Source organism: Oncorhynchus masou, chromosome 28 (assembly GCF_036934945.1).
Source record: "Oncorhynchus masou masou isolate Uvic2021 chromosome 28, UVic_Omas_1.1, whole genome shotgun sequence".
Lineage (NCBI taxonomy): Eukaryota > Metazoa > Chordata > Actinopteri > Salmoniformes > Salmonidae > Oncorhynchus > Oncorhynchus masou.
Genome location: NC_088239.1, coordinates 43,321,743 through 43,339,442, shown reverse-complemented (window position 1 = coordinate 43,339,442; position 17,700 = coordinate 43,321,743). Strand labels below are relative to the sequence as shown.

Sequence of the window (17,700 nt, the reverse complement as noted above, 5' to 3'; positions counted from 1 at the left end):
TGAGCCTAGGACTAGATAGTCCCTGTGTGCAGAGCTACAGTAGAACCCAGAGAGAGTTGATGTTTAAAGAGTGAGTGAAAGGAAGGAAGGAAGGAAGGAAGGAAGGAAGGAAGGAAGGCCAAAGTCAATGGTGGTGTACAATGCAAGGCTCTGGTTGGTTGGCTGGTTTGTTTGTCTAATTGTTTACAGGTACTGTGCAATGGAGTGGATATTCTTGTGGTCTGGGCTGAGGTTTGTGTGGTTTGAGGCTGCGATCATAGATAGACAAGAGGTCATAGTTGTGTGTCCTTGAGTGTGTGTTGTTTCATGTGTTTCTCACGGTCTTGAACCCATACAGAAATCCCAAAGCAGCAACAGGAGCCTGAGCGCCGCACAGCAGTGAGCATCAGACAGAACGATAGATAGAGAGATAGATGACTGTAGTTGGGGAGGATTAACCAGCATGCAACATCATCTCAGAAGCACTGGAGAGAACTGGACAGGACATGTAATCTGATCTCACAACAGCCAAATACCATGATAGTGCCACATGACATGACTGGGTGGTAGGCACTAAAAGGAACACTCTTTATGTACCAGGCAGAGACCAGGCAGGGCCACTGGGGTTAGCTAAGCTACAACACTATTAGCCTGGGACCAGATCTGATCGTGTTGTCTTGCCAACTCCTATTGTCACAAAGACCACAGGAGGTGGCAAGACAGCACAAAAAGATCTGGGACCAGGCTACAGCACTCAACACCAAGGGCCGTATTCAAAAAGCATCTCAGAGTAGGAGTGCTGATCTAGGATTAGCTGCCTCCTGTCCATATAGTCCTACTCAAACTGATCCTGTATCCTACTCTGAGACTCTTGGGGAATACAAGTCTCAGTGCTAGGCTCTCTGAGGTCTACTTCTAGAACGTGTTGTGCCTGCCCAGACCTGTACCCAGAACAGTCTCCCCCTGCACATAAGACTCGTTCAAAGCCCCCAGAAACAGGCAACTCTCTCTGTGACGGAGGGAATGGGCTCCCAATGCCACACAACGCACAAGGACCAGTCTGTTTTAAGTTTAGGGTGTGTGTGATGAAGAGATGGAGAGAGAGAGAGGGAGGGAGGAGAAGGAGAGGAAAAGAGCGAGAGCAATAGAGAGAGGCAGAGAGAGACTGAGTGTGTACATATTTGCAAACAAGATCGTATGTTTTTGAGTGCGTATTTATGCTTGAATTTGTGAGTGTATAAATGTGTAAGACAAAGTGGTTGTGTGATTGAGCATCTTGAGTGTTGCTGACCTCAAAGCGCTCGGTGCTTGTATTGAGTTACGCTGATTGTGCGAGAGCAGAGCACCCCTGAGTCTGATCTAGTTATGTAGACTATGTTCGAATTTCAAACCTTCCAGAGCTCTAGGACACGCTACCTGCTGTCTGGCAGAGACTGAGAAGGCCACAGATGACCGACCTGCCAGTCTAGCCAGAGGAAAAGTGGGGAAGCCACGCTATGTTTTCAGTGAATTAAACAGTCATACGGTGAATGTTTAGCTACATGTTTAGGAAGATATAGTAGGGGTCTGAAATAGTTTGGGCTGGAAGGTGGTGTGTGTGTGTGTGTGTGTGTGTGTGGTGTGGTGAATCCTAGTGTGTGTTTTTGGAAGAAGTTGGTCTATAGAAGAAGTGTGAATAACCCATATAGCCTGTCCCTGTGTGTGTTGGCGGCATTGGTCCCGGCCTGCCTGGGCCGCTTTGAATGGGGTATCTGTTAGCTTAGCTGTGGGAAGAGATATAGCATGGCTACAGTAAGGAGAGGAGAGAGATGTCCAGAGAGTCAGGAAAGGGGGAGCAGGCAGACTGACGGGTAGACAGACTGACGGAGGGGCGGGCAGAACGAGCAGCAGTCTGGACACTCAGGCGGGCAAAGAAGCTCAGCAAGGCTTGCTCCAACCACAGTAAGAACCAAAAGGTTATGATCCGTTCCAGGTTGACTTTCACTAGCTTTTTAGATTCAACCAATTTCTTACATTTCAATTTTCGACCTCGAAGTGTAACTCTGATTCAATGGGCACTATCATTTTCCAGAAGGGCCTCTCCAACAGCAGGGAGGAACAGTACGACAGGGCAGGTGTTAACTCTTTATCCTCTGAGAGAGAGAGAGAGACTCACCGTAGGCTGGGGCGGCTGCAGCACTGTATCCATATGGAGTCCCGAAGCCTGTCGGACATGTTCAAGCCATGTTAGACTGTTAGGATCGTTGGGTAACTGGACATACTGGCATTATAAATGCATGCATATGCACTCAACCTATAAACAACTAGAGTGTTGGCAGGGAAAAGGACAGGACAGGCACGCAAAACACCCCCCCACACACACTTTTACATATTTCCATGTACCTGGTATCTGTGTGTACCCTGGTGCGGCAGCGCTGACGAAGGCTCCTCTGGTCAGGGCCGCCGCTCGACCTCTCCCTCTGGCCACCTGGGCTGCTACTGCTGAGGCTGCCGCTGCAGCTAGGGCTCCTTTCGTCTACCCAGACACAGAGACAGCAGAGTATTATTGATGACTGATCAAACAGAGGCGGTAACTGACAGTCGATGAGACTCTGTATCGGGTCGTGAAAGTACGAGAGGAAGTCCCTGATAATTGGTCAGGCTTTCTTCTAAAGAGGATCGATATCGCTAACAGACCACTCAGACTCCTGGCAACAGAAAGTATTGCTAGCTGATCAGAGGAGACAGCATTGGTAACATACGGCATGTTGTGGGATGATCTTCTTCTTCTTGTTGTTGGCGGCGGCGGCGTTGGGGCCAGAGAAGAGTTTCTCCAGAGCAGCCAACGCAGCCGAAGCCTTCGCCACCTTCTTATTAGGCCCCGCCCCGCGGAACTTCTGACCATCCACCTCCACCTGGAGAGAGAGAGAGAGGGGGAGACACACACACACACTTAAGTAAGATGGCATTGATATCGGTCGAGTGGCTGGATAAGGATATCCTGTATGTCTGGTGGTATTATATTCATGCTGCTGACCAGCCAGAGGATCTATTCATGGGTTGCACATCCGTCACTCGATCACATCGTTGCCATTACTATAACCGTTCTACAGCCGCCGCAGCATATTGATATCTGACTGATGGTTAAGGCCAGATCTTTCTGAACGGGGGCTAATGACTTTTTAGTCAGATTTCCACGGTAGTGGCCGGGAAATACGATGACATTGGCAAAGCAGACAAATAATTAGTGCGGAACAACTTTGTCATCATTAGAATGTCGTCTCGTTTACTTTAGAGAGTGGCAATGTTGCCAAGAGCCAAAAATAGCTAGCAATGCTAGCTGTGCTAGATAGCAAAAATGTTGGTGCTCTCCCCTCAATCTTAGCTAGCTGGCTAAAGTAACACTGAAAGTGAAATGTAGAGATTTCACAATGATGACAAAAGCTTGTCCTACTAATGAGTTGCCTCCTTTTGATGTGTCATTGTGTTTTCAAGCCACAGAAATACACTTTAGACAAAATCTTCATCAGTACCCATTGAGACTGCATTGAGTAGAATGTTCAGCTGGGCATCAGTCCGAAAGCGGACGTTCTAAATAATATTGTCACGAAACGTGCAACCCATGAGTAGCTCCAACACACATGAATAGCTCCGACACACCACTACATGTCAAGTGTGACAGACTTGACCTGCTCACATCGATGTGAATCTATCAGTGAGTCGCTGAGGCGTGACAGAAATCAACGAGGCCAACAGCCCTAGTGGGATGAATGGATAGGACGACACGGCCAACGGCTCTGGTGGGGATGTATGGATAGGACGACATGGCCAACGGCCCTGGGGGGATGAATGGATAGGACGACACGGCCAACGGCTCTGGGGGGATGAATGGATAGGACGACATGGCCAACGGCTCTGGGGGATGAATGGATAGGACGACATGGCCAACGGCCCTGGGGGGGATGAATAAATAGGACGACATGGCCCTAGTGGGATGAATGAATAGGACGACATGGCCAACGGCCCTGGGGGGATGAATGAATAGCACGACACGGCCCTGGGGGGGATGAAAGAATAGGACGACACGGCCAACGGCCCTGGGGGGGATGAATGAATAGGACGACACGGCCAACGGCCCTGGGGGGGATGAATGAATAGGACGACACAGCCCTGGGGGGGTGAATGAATAGGACAACACGGCCAACGGCCCTGGGGGGATGAATGAATAGGACGACACGGCCAACGGCCCTGGGGGGATGAATGAATAGGACGACACGGCCAACGGCCCTGGGGGGATGATGAATGAATAGGACGACACGGCCAACGGCCCTGGGGGGGATGAATGAATAGGACGACACAGCCCTGGGGGTGAATGAATAGGACAACACGGCCAACGGCCCTGGGGGATGAATGAATAGGACGACACAGCCAACGGCCCTGGGGGGATGAATGAATAGGACGACATGGCCAACGGCCCTGGGGGGCTGAATGAATAGGGACGACACGGCCAACGGCCCTGGGGGGGGGATGAATGAATAGGACGACACAGCCCTGGGGGGTGAATGAATAGGACAACACGGCCAACGGCCCTGGGGGGATGAATGAATAGGACGACACAGCCAACGGCCCTGGGGGGGATGAATGAATAGGACGACATGGCCAACGGCCCTGGGGGGGCTGAATGAATAGGACGACACGGCCAATGGCCCTGGGGGGATGAATGAATAGGACGACACTGCCAACGGCCCTGGGGGGGTGAATGTATAGGACGACACGGCCAACGGCCCCGGGGGGATGAATAGGACGACACTGCCAACGGCCCTGGGGGGGGGATGAATGAATAGGACGACATGGCCAACGGCCCTGGGGGGATGAATGGATAGAACGACGCGGCCAACGGCCCTGGGGGGATGAATAGGACGACACTGCCAATGGCCCTGGGGGGGGGGGGGGGGGGTGAATGAATAGACTGCTGGAGTGATGTAGTGTGTCAGATAAGCTTGCCAGTCAGTGTGCACCAATCTAGGTCCATCGAGTTGCATCAAAGTCCATTGCGAGTCAGTCAGTCAGTCAGTCTCTGTGTGTGTGTGTGTGTGTGTGTGTGTGTGTGTGTGTGTGTGTGTGTGTGTGTGTGTGTGTGTGTGTGTGTCTAATCTACTGTTCCAACGGAGATACGGAGATACGCACGGTGTAAAGCCTCACCTCCATGACGAAGCGTTTGTCGTGGCTGCCCCCGCTCTCTGATATGAGCTCGTACTTCAGACCCCTGCGCTTCTCGTTCAGCTCCATGACGGGGTTCTTACCACTGGCCGTCAGAATAGGACCCTGAGTTCGGACCTGAACACACGGGAGTGGAACAGAAATCAGACTACAGCTCATTGAACTTAACTCTACTTCCTTTCATTGAAATTCAATTCAAATCCTGCTTCGTGTGGGGTGTGGACAGCTCAAATGAAATGTCAATTCAAGAAATACTCATTCGCAACTCAATTCAGAACTGACTCCAACCCTGGTTTGTGTGTGTTCATGAGTGGTCTATACTGCACCTCCAGTGTATTTGAGTTGTCTGAGTGTGCTGTGTTATTGCTTGAGTGTGTTGATGATTCGCTCTTCCCCTCTCCGTCCGACTTCTCGTCTGCACTGCAGTCCAGGTCTGCATCGAACCCTGTGGGGTAACCCATCGCCTGCAGAACCTAGAGAGAGAAGAGGGGGGGAGAGACACAAATCCAATATATCAAACCACTTCTGATTTCTTCCTCCTTCCCCAATGCCTGTTCAAAGGTAGCGTCTGTCAGCAGCATTTCCTAACGGCACTACTGTGGGTTCTGGGGTTCTGGACTAGGTTCTGAGTGACTGAGTTTGAACTCCAACACACTTCTTCTGTTTCCTGTATTATAATGAACCTGGTTCCCTCGCGGCTAATTCACCGGCAGCACACAGCAGCTTTGGGGCTCTGTAGTATAAGTGGACTGGCACCTTTCTCTGTGTGGACGGAACAGGAGCTCTCTTTGTGTCTGACCCAAATTGGTGCTAGTGCTTACACACACACACACACACACACACACACACACACACGCACACGCACAAGTACACACACATGCACGTGCATCCACGGGGCACCAGAGCAGAGCAGCAGACTAGCATCGAGGCCTTTTATGGAATTCTGAGGACGTTAGAGGACTATCCCAGCCCTATGCTTGGGAGAGCCTCTTTGTTGACGACGACTTTGGGATTACCCAGCAGCCAGGAGTGGGGGCGAGCAGGAGAAGGGGTGACGGGGGACAGGGCATCCCAGTCTGACTGCAGCTGGAGCCCAAAAACACAACACTGACTGACCGCATGACCGACGCTCACTGCTCTAGTCATCACATGACAGCTCTGTCTGAATCACTCACTCACTCCTCTCACTCACAAGCACTCTCTCCTCTCCTCACTGCTCTACTCATCACACAACAGCTCTGTCTGAATCACTCACTCCTCTCACTCACAAGCACTCTCTCCTCTCCTCACTGCTCTACTCATCACACAACAGCTCTGTCTGAATCACTCACTCCTCTCACTCACAAGCACTCTCTCCTCTCCTCACTGCTCTACTCATCACACAACACGACAGCTCTGTCTGAATCACTCACTCCTCTCACTCACAAGCACTCTCTCCTCTCCTCTCTGCTCTACACATCACACAACAGCTCTGTCTGAATCACTCACTCCTCTCACTCACAAGCACTCTCTCCTCTCCTCACTGCCCTACTCATCACACAACAGCTCTGTCTGAATCACTCACTCCTCTCGCACAAAATAACAGCTCCCTGTCTGGACTACTCTAGCTGACTTATAATATCTCAGACAATAATATTATCTCTGTCTAGACTCTGACCCTGTTCACAAACACTAATGCCCCCGTGCTGATGCTACTGTAACACTACCAGCCCCCCTTTCACACATTTTACACTACGTTGTAGAACTCTCTCCAGGGGTACTTGCCCTTTACTAACCCCAAACCACTATTTTCACACCTTCCCAACATTTATCCAAACCCTTCTCTCATTGACCAGGCCAATATTGGTCAAACTCGGTTACCTTGACAGCGACATGCAGCTTGGCGGTCTTCTTGGAGGAGCCCGAGGCTTCGTAGACGGTGCTGTCTAGGTCTACAGACATGGTGAAGACAGGAGCGTGGACCGGGCCGGACTGGGACAGCAGCTTGTACTGCAGACCTGGACGTATCTGATTCAGACGCATCAGCGCATTCATTGGTTGGTTGGTGTCTATTGCTTTGCTGTCGAGGACTAGGGAGGAAAGAGATGGAGATACCGGAGAGAGGGTTAACAAAATAACAGTGGTTGCTGTTCAATCAATGCATATTTTTTCCATTTAAATGATTTACAATGACGGCCTACCCCGGCCAAACCCTCTTCTAATCCCAGACGACGCTGAGCCAATTGTGCGCCGCCCTATGGGACTCCCGATCACGGCCGGTTGTGATACAGCCCGGGATCGAACCAGGGTCTGTAGTGACACCTCTAGCACTGAGACGCAGTGCCTTAGACCGCTGCATGGTGTTTTAAGTTGCCTTGAAGATTTGGACTGTGTGTTTGAGTTGTACAAATGGCGCCCTTGCTTCCAAAGAGCATCCTTTCTGCCTGATTCTAACTACGTTGGCTAAGTAGCACTCCAACCACCAACTGTTTCTTCGAAACAACGAAAAACAGTTCTGAGGAGCTACACTAGCTAGCTGTAGCCTCCTCAGACAACAGCTTCACGTTCAGGCTGTGTGCATTATTCTATTCCAGATTCCTCCTTTAAAAAAAACAAATAGCTAAATCTGCTTCTTTCCAACCAATTACTTTTCCTCTAACGGGGAGGACAGGAAAGGGGACAGCTGGATGGCTTTTGAGAAACATTAGAAATCAATAACATTGATTTCCCAGTGGGTTGTGTTGTGTGTATCTGCCTTGAGAGAGGAAAGAGGAGAGAATTAGAGATAGCGGTAGGGAGACGACAGCCTGTTCGCAGATCTGTTCGTGCTGTGTAGCCAACACCTCTGGAAATGTTTAGTAATGACAATGGCCATAGGAGTTGGCTTTACAGGACAAACAGATCCTGGATCAGGCTAGGAAAGGAGGGTTTGATGTAGGTGTCATGTCTTTTATAGAGAGAGAGAGAGAGAAAACACCTGCAGTCCAGTCATGTGGTGTTGGTTTAGAACAGAAGGAAATGAGTGCCTCATTCTCTCCAGGACTCAAGCATTTCCTCAATCTATGGGAGAATGTGTCTGAAAGTTTAGACAGCTGTTATCATCAGGCCCATGAAGCTTTGGTAGTCTAGACTTATAAAGGGCCAGACGGTTCCTGCTGACCAGTAAAAACAAAAAACCCTAGCTATGTTACAAGTAACAAACTAGAGAAACTACTGGCCCTATATGTCCAAGTCATATTTCCGTGGGCAATTAAGTGTATTACTTATTACTTTTAATGGCTTTTCATCTGATCACATGACCCAGGGAGGGAACTTCTCACAGGTCACATAGCAGAGCAGGGTCAGAGGTTAGGTGTCAGGGGTGGGGGTGGGGGGGGCTGACCTTTCCTCAGGTTCCTCTTCATCTTCTTGATGAGGTCTTTGTCGTCCGTGGGCCCATCCTCGTAGGGCCTCTTCAGCCCTGAGCCCTCCCTGTCTGACCAGGGGTACTTCTGGGAGGGTTTACTAGAGGGGAGAGGGTCCATCTCCAGCACCTTGTAGATGTGACCGAACGCCATCAGTCTCAGAGCGTGCTGGAACAGAGAGACACACAGCAGACAGGTGAGGAGAGAAAGAAACCGAGGCACGGCAGACAGCGGAGGAAAAGAGGAGAGGAAGAGACAGAAAGACAGACAGGTGTGGACGGAAAGGGACAGACAGGACAGATGAGAAACAGAAAGTGACAACTAGCAAAGCACACGGACAGGTGAGGAAAGAAAGTGACAGGTCCACAGACGGGCATGGTCAGGTCTAGGGGTCAGTGCCGCTGACTCCGGATCACACATTCCCCCTGGCGATGGGGGTTTGAGCCTTGTCTCGGCTCATCTGTCGAAGCCCCTCTACAGTCCAAAGATTAACAAAGAGAGGAGAAAAACAGGAAACAGAAACAACTAACAAAACAAACAGATCTAATCTCCGTGGTTCATTGATCCCATTTACAGAAATCAACTGGTTTTTACTTTTGTTTGTTTTTATGTACAAGAGCCTATTCAGCAACAACTTCCATCACACTCACTCAAGAGTCACAGACGTTGCTTAGCAACAGTGGCTCCAGTACTAATCCCAGGTAAACAATACAAGCGGATGATTGGAGCTGCACTTTTCTTTGGCTAAGCTGAGTGGCATAGAGAAGGCACTGGGCCTTCATGGATCACTATGTACAGTATGACTATGTGTGGAGAGGGATAGGCCAGCATTGTGATTGGCAGGCTGGCACCAACTATCCCTTACTGAGAGAAATTAAAGGAGAAGCAGCACTGGCTTTCCTACGTTAAAATGTTTCCGCACGTACGCACACACACACAGTGTGAGCCTTACCACTCCAGTATCCTTGCACACTGTAATCAAAATCAAATCAAATGGTATTTGTCACATGCGCCGAATACAACAGATGTAGACCTTACTGTGAAATGCTTACTTACAAGGCCTTAACCAACAATGCCGTTTTAAGAAAATAACAATAACGAGGATATATACAGGGGGTACCGGTTCCAAGTCAATGTGCGGGGATACAGGTAAGTTGGGGTAATTTGTACATGTAGGTAGGGGTAAAGTGACTATGCTTTGATAATAAACAGCGAGTAGCAGCAGTGTAAAAACAAAGGGGGTGGGTGTCAATGCTAATAGTCCGAGTAGGGGTAGAAGCTGTTAAGGAGGAGTTTGGACTTGGCACTCCGGTACCGCTTTCCACGTAGTAGAGAGAACAGTCTATGACTTGGGTGACTGGAGTCTTTTGACAATTTTTAGGGCCTTCCTCTGACACCGCCTAGTATATATGTACTGGATGGCAGTATGCTTGGCCCCAGTGATGTACTAGGCCGTACACACTACCCTTTGTAGCGCTTTGTGGTCAGATGCCGAGCAGTTGCCATATATAACCGGTCAGGATGCTCTCGATGGTGCAGCTGTAGGACTTTTTGAGAATCTGGGGACACATGCCAAATCTTTTTAGTCTCCTGAGGCGTTGTCGTGCCCTCTTCACAACTGTCTGTGTGTGTTTGGACCATGATAGTTTGTTGGGGATGTGGACACCAAGGAACTTGAAACTCTCGACCCGCTCCACTACAGCCCCGTTGATGTGAATGGGGGCATGTTCGGCTCTCCTTTTCCTGTAGTTCACGATCAGCTCCTTTAACTTGATTGCGTTGAGGGAGAGGTTGTTGTCCTCCTCCCTATAGGCCGTCTCATCGTTGTCTGTGATCAGGCCTACCACCGTTGTGTCGTCAGCAAACTTAATGATGGTGTTGGAGTCGTGCGTGGCCATGCAGTCGTGGGTGAACAGGAAGTACAGGAGGGGACTAAGCACACACCCCTGAGGGCTGTAAATATGGTATTGGCACTGGCCCTGGAACTGACCCTTGTATATAGCTTTCTTCCTTCCTTGTGTTCTTCTTCTTTCTATTGCTTGTGTGTTTTTGTTCTACTTTACTTTTGTTATATAGTACTACTGATATTGATTACTGCATATTTGGGAAGGAGCTGGCAAGAAAGGCATTTCACTGTACATGCATGTGACAATAACACTTGAAACTCCACAGTCAATTTCCGAATGCAAATATATCAGAGGCGCTCAGGAAAGGCTCAGATATTCATATGCAGCGTTGCTTCATCTCATTCCCAGAGCCTCTCTCTATCGCTCTCCTATCTAGCCATGTATCTACTACAATACAATTAGCCACATTGACATTCCATTGCCGTTTCACCTTCCTACAAAGGAGAGGGTAGGACGATCCACTCAGACATGCAGCTCACTCCCGCTCTATTCCTAACCCGCTTAGTGGAGCACACACACACACACACACACACACACGCCAGGGTTTCTGTTAGCAGGTAATAGCTGTTTTTTTGCCGATACATTTTTTTATTAAAGCCAATTCTCTTTAAAACATTTTTTTTTAATCCCATTGCAAAATAATGTTTTTTTTTGCCAATTCATTGACGGAAATACTAGTACATGCAAATACATTTGACCGGTCATATTTATCGGTCTTTTGGTTCATTTGCATAGGCCTAATTGTGTGGAATTGAATTGGTGCGTGTATTTTCATTAGTTGTTATTTACCTTATCACATGCACAAAGCAAACAGACACAGAGCCTAGTTTCAGCAGAAAATCAGTCAGACAATGTGAGAGATGTGCAACAAAACGTAATTGTGTGTTAAAAAAACGGTTTTACAGGCCACAATTAAACATACCTACCATTTGTATTTCTCAACTGGCCTATTGAAGCACATTGCTGCACTTATAATGTGAATGAAATAATAGTATCAACATTTTGATTTGTTGCATCAGCGTCATTGCCTTTTAAAGTTTTTTTGATGTAGCCTCGGCTTACTGGTTGTATGAATTTGCCACCACCATGCATCACTGTAGGGATGGTGCCTGGTTTCCTCCAGACGTGACGCTCGGCACACAATCCTGTCTCGGAGCTCTACGGATTCCTTCGACCTCGTGCACTGTCAACTGCGGGACCTTATATAGACAGGTGTGTGCCTTTCCAAATCATGTCCAATCAATTGAAATTACCAGAGGTGAATTCCAATCAAGTTGTAGACACATCTCAGGCATGATCATTGCACCTGAGCTCAATTTCGAGTCTCACAGCAAAGGGCCTGAATAATTATGTAAATAAGGTACACTACCGTTCAAAAGTTTGGGGTCACTTAGAAATGTACTTGTTATTGAAAGAAAAGCAATTTTTTTGGTCCATTAAAATAACATCAAATTGATCAGAAATACAGTGTAGACATTGTTAATGTTGTAAATGACTATTGTAGCTGGAAACTGCTTATTTTTAATGGAATATCTACATAGGCCCATTAACAGCAACCATCACTCCTGTGTTCCAATGGCACGTTGTGTTTATCCAATGGCACGTCCAAGTTTATCATTTTAAAAGGCTAATTGATCATTAGAAAATCCTTTTGCAATTATGTTAGTACAGCTGAAAACTGTTGTTCTGATTAAAGAAGCAATAAAATTGGCCTTCTTTAGACTAGTTGAGTATCTGGAGCATCAGCATTTGTGGGTTCGATTGCAGGCTCTGAAACTCGTCAGTCTATTCTTGTTCCGAGAAATGAAGGCTATTCCATGCGAGAAATTGCCAAGAAACTTTGTTATAATCAATTTATTGTGTAGCCTAGTGGTTAGAGCATTGGACTAGTAACCGAAAGGTTGCAAGTTCAAATCCCCGAGCTGACAAGGTACAAAATCTGTCGTTCTGCCCCTGAACAGGCAGTTAACCCACTGTTCCTAGGCCGTCATTGAAAATAAGAATTTGTTCTTAACTGACTTGCCTAGTAAAATAAAGGTAAAATAAAAAATTATGATGTTCTATAGGTCAGGCCCTACTGGTCACGTGCATGCAAGAAATTGCCAAGACATTGAAGATCTCATACAACGCTGTGTACTACTCCCTTCACAGAACAGAGCAAACTGGCTCTAACCAGAATAGAAATCGGGAGTGGGAGGCTCCGGTGCACAACTGAGCAAGAGGACAAGTACATTAGAGTGTCTAGTTTGTGAAACAGACGCCCCACAAGTTCTCAACTGGCTGCTTCATTAAATCGTACCCGCAAAACACCAGTCTCAACAGTGAAGAGGCTCCTCCGGGATGCTGGCCTTCTAGCCAGAGTTGCAAGGAAAAAAACATCTCAGACTGGACAATAAAAATAAAAGATTAAGATGGGGAAAATAACACAGACGCTGGACAGAGGAAGATTGGAAAAAAGTGTTATGGACAGACGAATCTAAGTTTGAGGTGTTCGGATCATGAAGAACATTCGTGAAACGCAGAAAATTAAAAGATGCTGGAGGAGCGCTTGACACCATCTGTCAAGCATGGCGGAGGCAATCTGATGGTCTGGGGTGCTTTGGTGGTGGTAAAGTGGGAGATTTGTACAGGGTAAAAAGGATCTTGAGGAAGGAAGGCTGTCACTCCATTTTGCAATGCCATACCCTGTGGATGGCGATTAATTGGAGCCAATTGGAGCCTACAACAGGACAATGACCCAAAGCACAGCTCCAAACTATGCAATAACTATTTAGGGAAGCAGCAGTCAAGTGGTATTATTTTGTCTATAATATTTTGTCTATAACTCAATACTCAAGAAAAAAACATACGTCAGTACTCAAACAGTCAAACATTTCAACACACAAAAGTGAATACACACACACACCCGTCCCAGGGGTACTGAGGCAGGATTAATGGGTCGCCATGGCAGTGGTTTCCCACGCTCATCATCAAGGTGCAGCTCTTCGGTGGGGGCCCAAGGTGTTGGATTGATGAGGTGTGTGTGTGTGTGTGTGTGTGTGTGTGTGTGTGTGTGTGTGTGTGTGTGTGTGTGTGTGTGTGTGTGTGTGTGCGTGCGTGTGTGTGTGTGTGTGTGTTACATAACAGTGTAGTTCTATCCCCCTCTCCACATGGCTCAGAGGCCAAAGAAGAGCATCTTAAAGAGGGTTTCCCCTGTCTGACAGGAGTGTAATCTCCAGGCTACAGATGAGATAAGACTGGCTGGAGCCCCCGGCTGATCTCAACACTAAACACTCACACCATAGACAGTATGGAGTTCTGCTCTGAGACTACCGAGTACCAGTGTTCCCTCTAAACTGCCGCGCAGAAGAAATATTAGCCTGCGCAGAGAAGCACAAGATTGAACTTTCACAGTTTTCCCCGTTAGTTAACACTATCAACGTTTCCCTTCACTGTGGGAATTGTGATCGAATCAACGAAATATTAGCCACTTTCAATGCAACATACAGAAACCAAACGAACTATGCAAGACTTAGTATGCAAAACTAACTATAACATTTTGTTGTAGGGCTGGGCGATATGGCCAAAATATCAAATCACAGTATTTTATAAAACAAATTCACGGTATGATGGTATTTAACTGTATTTTATGTTTTTTAATAATAGAAGTTATACATTTGCTTCATGAGTAGTGTGTGACTCTATGGTGGCAACACATACATTCTATGTGATTTCAATGAGTTTTTCTCCATTCTGATTGTTTTATACTGTTCATTTCAACTTCAACCAAAACTCCTTTTCAGCATTTTCATCAATTCCTGCATTTCCTGCCCTCATTTGAGATTTCCACACTGCCACATAGGGCTCCACGATATGGGCAAACAATCTAGGCCTTATTTTTAACCAAATGTTGCAATTGTGATTTGACTTGCGATTTAGAGAAAAACACTTGGGGGAACTGTTGGAATCATGGAAATGGAATGATTCATTTAATTCTATGGTTACAATACAGTGTTGTTTGATATGACAATGAATGAAAATGCCAGGGAGGAGTTATTGTGACAGGGTAGGAACCAAATTGTTGACAAGTGGACCCTATAATCTTTGACTACATTGAATGTTTTCTCTTAGCTACTTCATGTAGCTGACATAGGCTGCAGTCCAAACACATTATTTTTACCCCCTCAGCTGTTGCCCTAGCCACTTTCCCTCGGGGGAATCCCCATTGAAACCGGATGCAGTTTGATTGCCATCTTAAGTGGAGGTCCAATTTACTAACGTTGCCCCTCTGACCACGATTTAGCTCGAGGGAGCGAGTGAACAACTTTGGTCACTTGTGGGGTTGATATGACCCAGAATTCAATGCAAACTGTAGTCTCATGTCAAACTCTGGTGGCCGCGAAGTGTCACATTTAATTTTAAAAAGGCTTCATAGCTTGCAAAAATTGTTTTATATACATTGATTATAGTGTTGGCAAATTGGCTTAGTCTCGTAGTGAGGACGTTGCTAGATTCATAAACATATTTTTGCAATTCTGAAATTTCTTGGAACAAATGACCAAACCATAAAACTAGCTAGCCAGCTATGGGTAATTGTAGCTAGCTACCTGACAGGAGTGCTAGCTATATATGTTAGCTTACTAGGTAACGTTACATTAATGGCTTTAGATTGGTTGTTTTTAAGCTCAACTTCAAGATTTCCTCCAAGGACGTTGCCTCTCCGATCATCACTCTCCCTCGCTTGGGCAAGTGACATTTAAGGTACAATTAGGAGGTGACGATGGAAAACATAATTCAAGGGCTGAGGGTTTAGGGCAGAGGGGGCTATCTACTTTGAGTTTGAAACGCAGCCATATGCTTGCTTTGTGTAGTCCTCTTTGATTTAGAAAATACTGTTACACAAACAACATGCTGATTTAGGTCTACACAATCACTGGTAATATCCGGCTGTATAGCTCTACCTCAGTACATTTATTAGCCTCTGTAGCTAGCGATTAGCATTAGCGATTAGTGGCTAACAATTAGCGGCTAACAAGATGTAGGCCCAACTTGCTAAGAAGAAAGTAGCTGTTTGCAGATGTAAGAAACACAAACTATTAGTGTAATTATAGAATGCTAGTGGATTTATATTGAGAAGCAAATTGAAAACCGTATCGTTGTCATCAACATTGTTGCATGCGCTGAATGCCATGCTGACTGAACGCAGGTGTCTCGGGTTCAAGGAACAACAAATGTGCTCCTTGAGTGACAGGAGGCGGCGCTAGGTCTGTGTGGAAAGCGGCATGGAGAAAGAGTTCAGAGAGATGACTGAAGTAGCGAAGTAAAATATAAACATGGATGTTACACACGGCATATCACATTTAACAGACTAAACATTTAAAAACCATTGACATATATGGATCTGTGCTATTCACTTTGAACTGGATTGTGTTTACAGCATGAGCTGTTGTAAGTAGATGTTTTGAGATTAAAGCGAGAAGTGCATGTAGCCACGTGTGCACATTTGTTCATACCCTTTGCAAGTTAGTGAGTTATTAGCCCAGTTATAGATCATTTGTAGTCAGCAATGGGGGAGTGATTGCTTTCCTGCAAGAGCACAAAACGTGTACATTTCTACATATCTTTGAGAAGTGAGAGGGGAAAATAGCTTTTTTTGCATCAATCAACAACAATATGTTCAGTCACCTCCTTGTCTGAAGGACAAACAGGTTCATGTCAAGCCTTGCATGTTTTTTGTTTCAAAAGTCATGTGTAATTTAGGACTACATTGAACACCACACAGTGGCTGCTACTGTAAGCTGAATGATAAAACAACTATTTCCATGTTAAAATGTTATGTTATTTCTCCATTGTTTTTGATGGTAGACCACTCCGGTAGAGCGAAATTATGATTAAATAGCCACAGTAGCCTACGTGACCACTGTCTGAAACTCTGATTTAAAGCGGGTACAGCCTCAGTATTCAAATTAAATATGCACTGGATGTTGCACCGAGTTTTCACAATGTTAAAGTTTGCGCTGAGCAGACCTGAAATTTGCTCAGTGCTGAATTTTTTGTTGTTGAAGGAACTTTGCCCGGGACTGCTATCTGACAATACCAATTTCTGGGTTCAAACCGAAATCTCACGCAAGCCACAAGACATGGCTACCCCTTGGAGCCAAAGAGCCTAGGCATTAGCATGGGGAGCTTAGGGAAGGTTCACAGAACCACTTCCATTCCACAGGTGTGAGGTGAGGTTTTACCTGTGCGCTGTATGTGATGGCCTCTGCCTCCTCGTCTGTCATGGCCGTTAGGGTGTTGGTCAGCTCCTTCTCACACGGGTCGTGTAACCCTGGTCCTCCTGGGGGTCATAAGTAGATGAGGAAATCTTCATTTCATTCAACCTTTATTCACACAGGTTACTCTCACTGAGATATAATCTCTTTTGCAAGAGATTCCAGTGTGACACCAATATTATTCCCATGCTGGTCTTTCATAATGATATTAATATAGATATAGTATCCTTCAATCACTTCTAGTGCCTTCAAAAACGACCTCGTCGAGCCCGGCACATCAGTGAGGCAAACACACCACCTACTCCTTAATACATCATCAGTCAGATGAGCAGTCGTGTCCTGTGCCCCCTGGGTTAACTAAATGAGCCTCTGATTACTACATCAGTCGATGCTAATGAGTTATGACTTTATCAAATCATCAGAACCTGATTATTTGAAAGTAACAACAAGATTGTTTTTTCCCATGTCAGCTTGTAACAGGGAAAGTGTAAGGCAGAAAGAGAGAGAGACAGAGCAAGAGAGAAAGATAAACAGAGAGAGAGACAGAGACAAAGAGAGACAGGTACAGTGCATTTGGAAAGTATTCAGACCCCTTGACTTATTCCACGTTTTGTTACGGCCTTATTCTAAAATGGATTAAATCAACACACAATACCCCATAATGACATAGAAAACCAGGTTTTTACAAATTCTTGCAAATGTATTAAAAATAAAAACGGAAATATCACATAAGTTTACTCAGTACTTTGTTGAGGCAACTTTTGTAGCGATTACAGCCTCGAGTCTTCTTGGGTATGACACTACAAGCTTGTCACACCTGTATTTGGGGAGTTTCTCCCAATCAAGCTCTGTCAGGTTGGATGGGATCAAGCTCTGTCAGGTTGGATGGGGAGCGCTGCTGCACAGATATTTTCAGGTCTCTCCAGAGATGTTCGATCGTGTTCAAGTCCGGGCTCTGGCTGGGCCACTCAAGAACAT

At 46.4% G+C, this 17,700-nt stretch overlaps 1 protein-coding gene across 6 annotated transcripts in view; it reads right to left on the bottom strand.

The window, feature by feature from the left end:
- The window catches only part of strbp (spermatid perinuclear RNA binding protein), a 122,391-nt gene that overhangs the window by 13,269 nt on the left and 91,422 nt on the right, over window positions 1–17,700 (bottom strand). For all 6 annotated transcript variants that reach the window (XM_064942094.1, XM_064942099.1, XM_064942095.1 and 3 more), the window contains 8 exons: window positions 16,690–16,787; window positions 8,540–8,729; window positions 7,039–7,247; window positions 5,505–5,651; window positions 5,161–5,295; window positions 2,721–2,873; window positions 2,362–2,494; window positions 2,135–2,182 (listed from right to left, as the gene is read on the bottom strand). In XM_064942094.1, the coding sequence (XP_064798166.1) occupies window positions 2,135–2,182; window positions 2,362–2,494; window positions 2,721–2,873; window positions 5,161–5,295; window positions 5,505–5,651; window positions 7,039–7,247; window positions 8,540–8,729; window positions 16,690–16,787 (1,113 nt within the window). The remainder of the gene's footprint in view (window positions 1–2,134; window positions 2,183–2,361; window positions 2,495–2,720; window positions 2,874–5,160; window positions 5,296–5,504; window positions 5,652–7,038; window positions 7,248–8,539; window positions 8,730–16,689; window positions 16,788–17,700) is intronic.